General features: G+C 47.6%; 2 protein-coding genes across 2 annotated transcripts in view; both read right to left on the bottom strand.

Annotated features, from left to right (window-relative positions):
* The window catches only part of LOC129813406 (piezo-type mechanosensitive ion channel component 2-like), a 57,978-nt gene extending 57,069 nt beyond the window's left edge, over nucleotides 1–909 (bottom strand). Inside the window, exon 1 of the mRNA XM_055865742.1 lies at nucleotides 902–909. Within this exon, the coding sequence (XP_055721717.1) occupies nucleotides 902–909 (8 nt within the window). The remainder of the gene's footprint in view (nucleotides 1–901) is intronic.
* A 3,665-nt stretch (nucleotides 910–4,574) lies between these two features.
* The window catches only part of LOC129813341 (vesicle-associated membrane protein-associated protein A-like), a 27,656-nt gene continuing 21,047 nt past the window's right edge, over nucleotides 4,575–11,183 (bottom strand). The window contains exons 3-6 of the mRNA XM_055865707.1: nucleotides 8,352–8,455; nucleotides 7,604–7,684; nucleotides 6,899–7,093; nucleotides 4,575–5,422 (exon numbers count right to left, since the gene is read on the bottom strand). Coding sequence (XP_055721682.1) covers nucleotides 5,255–5,422; nucleotides 6,899–7,093; nucleotides 7,604–7,684; nucleotides 8,352–8,455 — 548 coding nt within the window. The 3' untranslated portion in view covers nucleotides 4,575–5,254. The remainder of the gene's footprint in view (nucleotides 5,423–6,898; nucleotides 7,094–7,603; nucleotides 7,685–8,351; nucleotides 8,456–11,183) is intronic.

The following is an 11,183-nucleotide window of genomic DNA, read 5'->3' as shown; positions in this document are numbered from 1 at the left end:
GGGGGTTAAAATGTCTACTCAAATAACAGTTTTTATTTATACGACAAAAAAGAAAAGTGATACCATAGAAGGATTTTGTTCCTGGAGAGAAATTGTCCTGGAGGTTAACTCCAACCCTGTTCCTGGAGAGAGACCCTCCTGTAGGTTTTAACTCCAACCCTGTTCCTGGAGAGATACCCTCCTGTAGGTTTTAACTCCAATATGTATGTTACATATAAACAAACATACAGTCAATAACACAATACAAAAATCTATGTACAGTGTGTGCAAATGTGGAAGATTAGGGAGGTAAGGCAATAAATAGGCCATAGAGTCAAAATAATTACAATTTAGCAATTAAACACTGGAGTGGTAGATGTGCAGATGATGATGTGCAAGTAGAGATACTGGGGTGCAAAGGAGCAAGAGGGTAAATACCAATATGGGGATGAGGTAGTCGGGTGTGCTATTTACAGATGGGCTGTGTACAGGTAAGCTGCTCTGACAGCTGATGCTTAAAGTTAGAGAGGAAGATATAAGACTCCAGCTTCAGAGATTTTTGCAATTCTTTCCAGTCATTGGCAGCAGAGAACTGGAAGGAAAGGCGGCCAAAGAAAGTGTTGGCTTTGGGGGATGACCAGTGAAATATACCTGCTGGAGCGCGTGCTACGGGTGGGTGTTGCTATGGTGACCAGTGAAATATACCTGCTCGAGCACGTGCCTATTTAAAACCTAAATACTTTTAGACTTTTACTCAAGTAGTATTTTACGAGTCATTTTCTATTAAAAGGTATCTTTAATTTTACTCAAGTATGACAATTGAGTACTTTTCCCCCACCACTGCCCCATGCCATGTAATGTATTAGGCCCAGCTTGTGTTAAGATGTAAAAGACCAAACTGGTCCTAGATCAGTACTCCTACCCAGACATTTTATGAACACAGGCCCTGATCTCACCCTAACAACGGACCTGAAAACCAACAAGATATTTGGTTGATAAAAATGGTGATCCTCGATTGATGAACGGGCTTCCACAGAATAAGTTACCTGGTAACCTTAATAGAATGTGGCTCAGTGGTTTCAGAGTCCCGCTTTAATAGCTAAAACACTCATGAGTAAACTCTTTTGGAATTGTAATCTGTGGGTGTCACGGAGAAGGCCGATACCTATGGAGTGTACACCCGTTAAATGGGGTAAGGCTGTACTGTGTATATACACTGAGTGGACAAAACATTAGGAACACCTTCCTAGCATTGAGATGAATCCCCCCTTTTGCACTCAGAACAGCCTCACTTCATCAGGTCATGGACTCTACAAGGTGTTGAAAGCGTTTCCACAAGGATGCTGGCCCATGTTGACTCCACAGGGATGCTGGTCCATGTCGACTCCAATGTTTCCCACAGTTGCGTCCAGTTGGCTGGATGTCCTTTGGCTGGTGGACCATTCTGGATACACACAGGAAACTGCTGACTGTTAAAAACCCAGCAGCGTTGCAGTTCTTGACACAAACCGGTGCCCCTGGCACCTACCACCAAACCCCGTTCAAAGGCACTTAAATATTTTGTATTTTACCATCTGAATGGCACACATACACAATCCATGTCTCAGTTGTCTCAAGGCTTAAAAAATCCTTCTTTAACCCGTCTCCTCCCCTTCATCTACACGGATTGAAGTGGATTTAACAAGTGACATCAATAAGTGATCATAGCTTTCACCTGGATTCACCTGGTCAGTCTATCATGGCAAGAGGTGTCCTTAAAGTTGGAGTACGCCCCTACGCAATTATACATCCACAGTGGGATTTCAACTTTTATTTTATATTTTATTTAACTAGGCAAGTCCGTTAAGAACAAATTCTCATTTACAAATGACGGCCTACCCCAGCCAAACATCAGGATGGGGTATTGTGTGTAGATTGATGAAAAATTATACATTTTAGAATAAGGCTTTAACATAACAAAATGTGGAAAAAGTCAAAGGGTCTGAAAACTTTCCAAATCCACCGTAGGTAGCAATTAGCCTGGGGGACAAGGCTGAGCTAGGTCCGGTGAATTAGCCTGGGGGGACAAGGCCGAGCTAGGTCCGGTGAATTAGCCTGGGGGACAAGGCCGAGCTAGGTCTAGTGAATTAGCCTGGGGGGACAAGGCCGAGCTAGGTCCGGTGAATTAGCCTGGGGGGACAAGACCGAGCTAGGTCCGGTGAATTAGCCTGGGGGGACAAGGCCGAGCTAGGTCCGGTGAATTAGCCTGGGGGGACAAGGCCGAGCTAGGTCCGGTGAATTAGCCTGGGGGGACAAGGCCGAGCTAGGTCCGGTGAATTAGCCTGGGGGGGGACAAGGCCGAGCTAGGTCCGGTGAATTAGCCTGGGGGGACACGGCCGAGCTAGGTCCGGTGAATTAGCCTGGGGGGACAAGGCCGAGCTAGGTCCAGTGTATTAGCCTGGGGGACAAGGCCGAGCTAGGTCCAGTGTATTAGCCTGGGGGACAAGGCCGAGCTAGGTCCAGTGTATTAGCATGGGGACAAGGCCGAGCTAGGTCCAGTGTATTAGCCTGGGGGACAAGGCCGAGCTAGGTCCGGTGAATTAGCCTGGGGGGACAAGGCCGAGCTAGGTCCGGTGAATTAGTCTGGGGGACAAGGCCGAGCTAGGTCCAGTGTATTAGCCTGGGGGGACAAAGCCGAGCTAGGTCCAGAGAATTAGTCTGGGGGGACAAAGCCGAGCTAGGTCCAGTGTATTAGCCTGGGGGGACAAGGCCGAGCTAGGTCCAGTGTATTAGCCTGGGGGGACAAAGCCGAGCTAGGTCCAGTGTATTAGCCTGGGGGGACAAGGCCGAGCTAGGTCCAGTGTATTAGCCTGGGGGGACAAGGCCGAGCTAGGTCCAGTGTATTAGCCTGGGGGGACACGGCCGAGCTAGGTCCAGTGTATTAGCCTGGGGGGACAAGGCCGAGCTAGGTCCAGTGTATTAGCCTGGGGGGACACGGCCGAGCTAGGTCCAGTGTATTAGCCTGGGGGGACAAGGCCGAGCTAGGTCCAGTGTATTAGCCTGGGGGGACAAAGCCGAGCTAGGTCCAGTGAACAGACGTTTGTATTAGCAAACAATTAACAATATTTATCTAGATATGTCGTCAGCAAACAAAGTTGTCTGCCACATTGTGATGATTTGTACATTTGAAGAGACTCCGCAAGAAGATGGCCATCAAAAACCCACATTGTTTTCAGTTTCATTTCTCCAATGTTTAATACCATGGGAGGGACGAGGTTAAGAACATTTGCCTCGGAAGGTAAGGAGGGGTATAATATGGTTTGAGAGAAAAACAACAATAATAATAAAGTCTGCATTTGTATCGCTAGGGACAGGATTGGACAGGAAGTAGGGATAGGAAGTAGGGACAGGATTGGACAGGAAGCAGGGACAGGATTGGACAGGAAGTAGGGATAGGATTAGACAAAGTAGGGACAGGATTGGACAAAAAGTAGGGACAGGATTGGACAGAAAGTAGGGACAGGATTGGACAGAAAGTAGGGACAGGATTGGACAGAAAGTAGGGACAGGATTGGACAGGAAGTAGGGACAGGATTGGACAGGAAGTAGGGACAGGATTGGACAGGAAGTAGGGAAGGACCTATGTCCCAGATGGACTAGAAACATTTCCCAGAGAAAAAGTAGAGAAATGACTAAACTGAACAAATCAAGTAGTCGATGCCTCCGTCCCAAATGGCACCCAATCTATACGTCCATCCATATAGTGCACTACTTTACACCAGATCGCCCTACGGGCCCTGGTCAAAAGCAGGACCTTATGCAGGGAAGATGAGTACCATTTTGTACAGACTAAATCAGAGGCGATCCTGCATTAAGTAGCGAGGTGGTCAAATCAGAGGCGATCCTGCATTAAGTAGCGAGGTGGTCGAATCAGAGGCGATCCTGCATTAAGTAGCGAGGTGGTCGAATCAGAGGCGATCCTGCATTAAGTAGCGAGGTGGTCGAATCAGAGGCGATCCTGCATTAAGTAGCGAGGTGGTCAAATCAGAGGCGATCCTGCATTAAGTAGCGAGGTGGTCGAATCAGAGGCGATCCTGCATTAAGTAGCGAGGTGGTCGAATCAGAGGCGATCCTGCATTAAGTAGCGAGGTGGTCGAATCAGAGGCGATCCTGCATTAAGTATCGAGGTGGTCGAATCAGAGGCGATCCTGCATTAAGCAGCGAGGTGGTCGAATCAGAGGCGATCCTGCATTAAGCAGTGAGGTGGTCAGTGTTGGACAACGGAAGAAGTAGTTCTCTCCTTTTTAGCTTAATGAAAAGGATTAAAATAACATTTACACTTAACATTTCATTCAAGTCCTACTTTAAAAAATAAATAAATAAAAAACAGAGGGAGAGAGCGAGCGAGAGAAGACGATTGGTTTATTCAACTGCTTCATGCCCCCATGGTGACTAGAACCTTGTTCCAATACTTAAGAAATGCATAGTTCCCTTCCTACCCATCATGCATAGTTCCCTTCCTACCCATCTTCCTTGAAGGAATCCCAGATCTGAATTGGGTAAAGTAATAGAGGGTAGGGGAGGGGGGAAGCTTGCTTTCCACTGATCTAACCACTTGTAGAGCTTTCCTCAAATAAGGTAGGAACGGTGCGTTAAAGTATTCTAACAGGGCCTAGGCACGTCTCAACTGTCCTCCATGTTGATTGATAGTGTACCACTTCCTGTGCGTCCCAAAAAAGCACCCTATTCCTTGTATAGTGCACTACTGTTAACCAGGACCATTAGTAGTAGTGTAATATACAGGGATTAAGGTGATATTTTGTACGTACATCTCATACCTGCACTTAGGCTGTCTGTCCATCCATCAAAAAAGCAGAAAAACAAAATGGAGCCATCTTTTTCACTCTCATCCTTCCTTCCTTCCTTCCTTTCCTCTCTGTGTGTACACTAACCATGTGTAAACGCTTGTAAAAAGGCAGTGGGGCCCTCGTACTGTACAGACAGACAACATGGCCACAGCAGACAGAGCACTACTTCTGATATGGCAAAGTCAACAGAAAGACTTCTCTTCTTGGTTAGTCAGGTCCATCCAGGCCTTTTGATTCCGGAGCCGAGGGGTCGTTGTGGGATACGGCAGGCGTCTTTCGTCTCCCAGGGCGCGCTGTCCGAAATGGCACCCTATTCCCTATGTAGTGCCCTACTTTGAACCAGAGCCCTATGGGGACTCCCTATCGGTTCTGCTCAAAAGTAGTGCACAAAATAGGGAATAGGGTGCCATTTCAGAGCCAGCTCCAGTTTACAAGATGAACTTCCCGATGAAGAATCCGATGAAGATGGCTGCTATGACAACGAGGAGAGAGGGGAGGGAGGCGGCGGTCGTCTGTTGCATCATGGAGGAGCCCGTCTGGTTCGATGTCATGTGGTCAGAACGCTGGGCAGCCCTTCTCATTCTAACACCGTCGTCCTTGGATGGAGAGGAAGAGGAGAAGGGAGAGAGAGAAAGGGGGGGGGGGGGGGAGAAAGGAGGGGGAGAGAGAGAGAGAGAAAGAAGGAGAGGGGAGAGAGAGAGAGGGGAGAGGAGAGAGAGAGGGGAGATGAGAGAGAGAGGGGAGAGGAGAGAGAGAGGGGAGAGGGAGAAAGGAGGGGAGAGAAAGGAGGGGAGAGATAGGAGGGGAGAGATAGGAGGGGAGAGAAAGGAGGAGAGAAAGGAGGAGAGAAAGGAGGAGAGGGGAGAGAAAGGAGGAGAGGGGAGAGAAAGGAGAGAGGGGAGAGAAAGGAGAGAGGGGAGAGAAAGGAAAGAGGGGAGAGAGAAAGGAAAGAGGGGAGAGAGAAAGGAAAGAGGGGAGAGAGAAAGGAAGCGAGAAAGGAAAGAGGGGAGAGAGAAAGGAAAGAGGGGAGAGAGAAAGGAGGAGAGAAAGGAGAGAGGGGAGAGAGAAAGAGGGGTGCACATATCAAAGGGAAACAAAACAAGAAAAAACGAATCAAACAATATAGTTCTCTACAGAAAACCTTAAGCTGCTGGTTCTCCTGTGTAGTTGGCACTTCTCATACTCTTGTTCATCTGACTAACCCTTCGTTGCTAACAGCGACGGTCAAGTCACGCGTCCTCCGAAACATGACCCCACCAAACCACTCTCCTTAACACCCGCCCACTTAACCTGGACGCCAGCCGCACCCGTTCAACTGATTACCGGAGTCAAGGCGCCAGGCACGCCACAAGGAGTCGCTAGAGCGCGATGAGCCTAGTCAACGTGCAGGCCTAATCCCAATTAAGATGTTGTGGCAGGACTTGAAACGAGCAGGTCATGCTTAAAAACCCACACATGTTGTTGAGTTAAAACAGTTCTGCATGGATGAGTGGGACAAAATTCCTCCACAGCGACGTGAGAGACTGATCAACAACTACAGGAAGTGTTTGGTTGCAGTCAGTACAGCTACAGGTGGTAAAAACAGTTATTGAGTGTAAGGGGGCAAATTACTTTTTCACACAGAGGAATTGTGTATTGCATAACTTTGTTAATTCAATCAAATAAGTATACATGTGTTATTTGTTCACTCAGGTTCCCTTCATCTAATATTAGATCTTGGTTGGAGAGCTGATTATATTCAGTATATTATATTCAGTATATATCAAAGGGCTCTATATATACACACAGAGCCGTGAAAAAGTATGTCCGAACTCCAAATCAAATAGGCTACGCAAAAATAACATGGTCGCTGTGGGACAACGTTGATTTTCTGCTTTTATTCAAGTCCCATCAGGCAGCCTGATTTCAGATGTGTCCATGTAAACTGGACTACTGGGGAAATTCTTCTTCTTACAAAGCATTATTTTAATTGAACTACTATACATCAATCTGACTAATAATCGTATTATTGTGTGCATGAAACCGCACACCGTCTAGCCGTCTCTACAGCAGAGAGAACCTCGAGGACTAACCTTGAGTTGTCGGTTCTCTCCAGTCAGCTTATCCATCTCGGCCTGCAGTCTCTTGCACTCTTCTGTTAGTTTCTTCATCTCAGAGTCGTTCATCGAGGCGCTGACGGTCTTCGCCGTTGTTAGCACGGGACCGTCCGCCACCTTGGACGAGTTCTGCACAGGAGCCGTCGCTTTGCTGTTCAAATCCACGTCAATCTGGAGGAAAGGAATATCAAAAATGGCACCTTTATATATTAAGTGCACTACTGACCAGGACTTCAAAGAGCTCTAGTCACAAGTAGTGCACTATTATTGGGAATAGGGTGTCATTTGCAGACGTTTAAGAAAAAGCACCTAACAGAAACCCCAGCAGGAGTGTGTCCTTAGCCCAGATCAGTTTGGGGCTGGAGGTTAGCAGACTGTCCAGGGTTCAAACAGGACGTGTTTATCTGATGCTTAGAGAGTAGGGTTCACCCTCCCCTCCCCACAAGCCGCGCCCGCTCCCCTCCCCGCGGGCCACTCACCCTCCCTCTCTCCGCGGACCGCTCCCCCTCCCCGCGGGCCACTCACCCTCCCTCTCTCCGCGGACCGCTCCCCCTCCCCGCGGGCCACTCACCCTCCCCCTCCCCGCAGGCCACTCACCCTCCCCCTCCCGCGGACCGGTCCCCCTCCCCGCGGGCCACTCCCCCTCCCCGCATAAGTTGGAGGAGCATCAGCAGGACTTACCACTTGATCGTTTTCAGAAGGCAGGTCGAATACACATCTCAGCTTGGAATCCATGAGATCATGAGGTTTCACATCTTTCCACTGGAAGAGAGGAATACATCAGCATGTTATTCATCAGACTAAACTACTAGCAGCTGGACTCCATATACACTCACACACAGACACATACCACAGTGGGTGGAGGAGAAATCTGGCAACCAACTATCACATCATTATTCAACTATTCAGCTTTTAGCCAAACTCTAAAGCTCTGTACATATCTTCCCTGTACTTGTTGTCCCTGTGATGTTCTGTGAGGAGATCAACTGCAGCTCTAACTGTAGTAGTAGAGAGATTCAGAGAATGGGCTTGGTTTTGACAGGGGGGAAAACTACCATGACTCTGTTGCTGCCCTCTACTGGACTAGAGGGGAAAACTACCATGACTGTTGCTGCCCTCTACTGGACTAGAGGGGAAAACTACCATGACTGTTGCTGCCCTCTACTGGACTAGAGGGGGAAACTATCATGACTCTGCTGCTGCCCTCTACTGGACTAGAGGGGAAAACTACCATGACTGGGTTAAGTCACAGATAATACAACGGGGTGCGACATCAAAACCAGTTCCAATACCTTCTTCTATTTTTCCTTCTTCCCTTGTAATCAGGGACAGATTTAGACCACCAGGAAAGCAGCAGTAGACCAGACCTCGTAGGGTCACACGTAGATGTAGATATAACAGATCATGACAGTAAGGTAGAATTACTCACCATTGCATCCATCTCAGCCACATCAGGTGTAGCAAAGATACTCTGGACCATGAATTTGTGTTTACTTTTCTCATTGGGGTCGTAGTCAAAGGGCTGGAGCATTACTGGAATAGATTCAGAACAAACTGTCACAAACGTGTCAGCAAAAACAAATCAAAAGAGTTCTTGATTTACGCAATAAGTCTTACATTTAGTTTTTTTTTTTTTTTTCAACAACTGTAACAGGGATCGACATAAAAGCTATAGTCTGAAGTTGTCCGAATGGACAAGTAAAAAAATTATAAAACAAAGGCTACTACGATCTGTATTTGTCTTTATTATGGATCCCCATTAGTTCCTGCCAAGGCAGCACCTACTCTTCCTGGGGTTTATTATGGATCCCCATTAGTTCCTGCCAAGGCAGCAGCTACTCTTCCTGGGGTTTATTATGGATCCCCATTAGTTCCTGCCAAGGCAGCAGCTACTCTTCCTGGGGTTTATTATGGATCCCCATTAGTTCCTGCCAAGGCAGCAGCTACTCTTCCTGGGGTTTATTATGGACCCCCCCTAGTTCCTGCCAAAGCAGCAGCTACTCTTCCTGGGGTTTATTATGGATCCCCATTAGTTCCTGCCAAAGCAGCAGCTACTCTTCCTGGGGTTTATTATGGATCCCCATTAGTTCCTACCAAGGCAGCAGCTACTCTTCCTGGTGTTTATTATGGATCCCCATTAGTTCCTGCCAAGGCAGCAGCTACTCTTCCTGGTGTTTATTATGGATCCCCATTAGTTCCTGCCAAGGCAGCAGCTACTCTTCCTGGGGGATATAATGGATCCCCATTAGTTCCTGTCAAGGCAGCAGCTACTCTTCCTGGGGTTTATTATGGATCCCCATTAGTTCCTGCCAAGACAGCAGCTACTCTATCCTGGAATTTATTATGGATCCCCATTAGTTCCTGCCAAGGCAGCACCTACTCTTCCTGGGGTTTATTATGGATCCCCATTAGTTCCTGCCAAGGCAGCAGCTACTCTTCCTGGGGTTTATTATGGATCCCCATTAGTTCCTGCCAAGGCAGCAGCTACTCTTCCTGGGGTTTATTATGGACCCCCCCTAGTTCCTGCCAAAGCAGCAGCTACTCTTCCTGGGGTTTATTATGGATCCCCATTAGTTCCTGCCAAAGCAGCAGCTACTCTTCCTGGGGTTTATTATGGATCCCCATTAGTTCCTACCAAGGCAGCAGCTACTCTTCCTGGTGTTTATTATGGATCCCCATTAGTTCCTGCCAAGGCAGCAGCTACTCTTCCTGGTGTTTATTATGGATTCCCATTAGTTCCTGCCAAGGCAGCAGCTACTCTTCCTGGGGGATATAATGGATCCCCATTAGTTCCTGTCAAGGCAGCAGCTACTCTTCCTGGGGTTTATTATGGATCCCCATTAGTTCCTGCCAAGACAGCAGCTACTCTTCCTGGAATTTATTATGGATCCCCATTAGTTCCTGCCAAGGCAGCAGCTACTCTTCCTGGTATTTATTATGGATCCCCATTAGTTCCTGCCAAGGCAGCAGCTACTCTTCCTGGGGGATATAATAGATCCCCATTAGTTCCTGTCAAGGCAGCAGCTACTCTTCCTGGGGTTTATTATGGATCCCCATTAGTTCCTGCCAAGGCAGTAGCTACTCTTCCTGGGGTTTATTATGGATCTCCATTAGTTCCTGCCAAAGCAGCAGCTACTCTTCCTGGGGTTTATTATGGATCCCCATTAGTTCCTGCCAAGGCAGCAGCTACTCTTCCTGGGGTTTATTATGGATCCCCATTAGTTCCTGCCGAGGCAACAGCTACTCTTCCTGGGGTTTATTATGGATCCCCATTAGTTCCTGCCAAGGCAGCAGCTACTCTTCCTGGTGTTTATTATGGATCCCCATTAGTTCCTGCCAAGGCAGCAGCTACTCTTCCTGGGGGATATAATGGATCACCATTAGTTCCTGCCAAAGCAGCAGCTACTCTTCCTGGGGTTTATTATGGATCCCCATTAGTTCCTGCCAAGGCAGCAGCTACTCTTCCTGGGGTTTATTATGGATCCCCATTAGTTCCTGCCGAGGCAGCAGCTACTCTTCCTGGTGTTTATTATGGATCTCCGTTAGTTCCTGCCAAGGCAGCAGCTACTCTTCCTGGGGTTTATTATGGATCTCCATTAGTTCCTGCCAAGGCAGCAGCTACTCTTCCTGGGGTTTATTATGGATCTCCATTAGTTCCTGCCAAAGCAGCAGCTACTCTACCTGGGGTTTATTATGGATCCCCATTAGTTCCTGCCAAGGCAGCAGCTACTCTTCCTGGTGTTTATTATGGATCCCCATTAGTTCCTGCCAAGGCAGCAGCTACTCTACCTGGGGTTTATTATGGATCCCCATTAGTTCCTGCCAAGGCAGCAGCTACTCTACCTGGGGTTTATTATGGATCTCCATTAGTTCCTGCCAAGGCAGCAGCTACTCTTCCTGGGGTTTATTATGGATCCCCATTAGTTCCTGCCGAGGCAGCAGCTACTCTTCCTGGTGTTTATTATGGATCCCCATTAGTTCCTGCCAAGGCAGCAGCTACTCTTCCTGGGGTTTATTATGGATCCCCATTAGTTCCTGCCAAGGAAGCAGTTATACAACATCCACATGAACATGTGTGTCTGTGCCTGTTCCTCTGAGGAAATAGCAAGTATTTTTGAAACAGTCTGAATTGCAAGTTCGAGGTGGATAATTTTTCAAAATTGTTTTTTAAAATCACCAATTTAGGGCCACTAATAACAGTATATTTTTTTGTTTTTCAACTATGCAAGTCAGTTAAGAACAAATTATTATTTACAAATAC

This window comes from Salvelinus fontinalis, chromosome 16 (assembly GCF_029448725.1).
Source record: "Salvelinus fontinalis isolate EN_2023a chromosome 16, ASM2944872v1, whole genome shotgun sequence".
Taxonomy (NCBI): domain Eukaryota; kingdom Metazoa; phylum Chordata; class Actinopteri; order Salmoniformes; family Salmonidae; genus Salvelinus; species Salvelinus fontinalis.
Note: the sequence above shows the minus strand (reverse complement) of the source record. Positions and strands in the feature narration are given on the sequence as shown.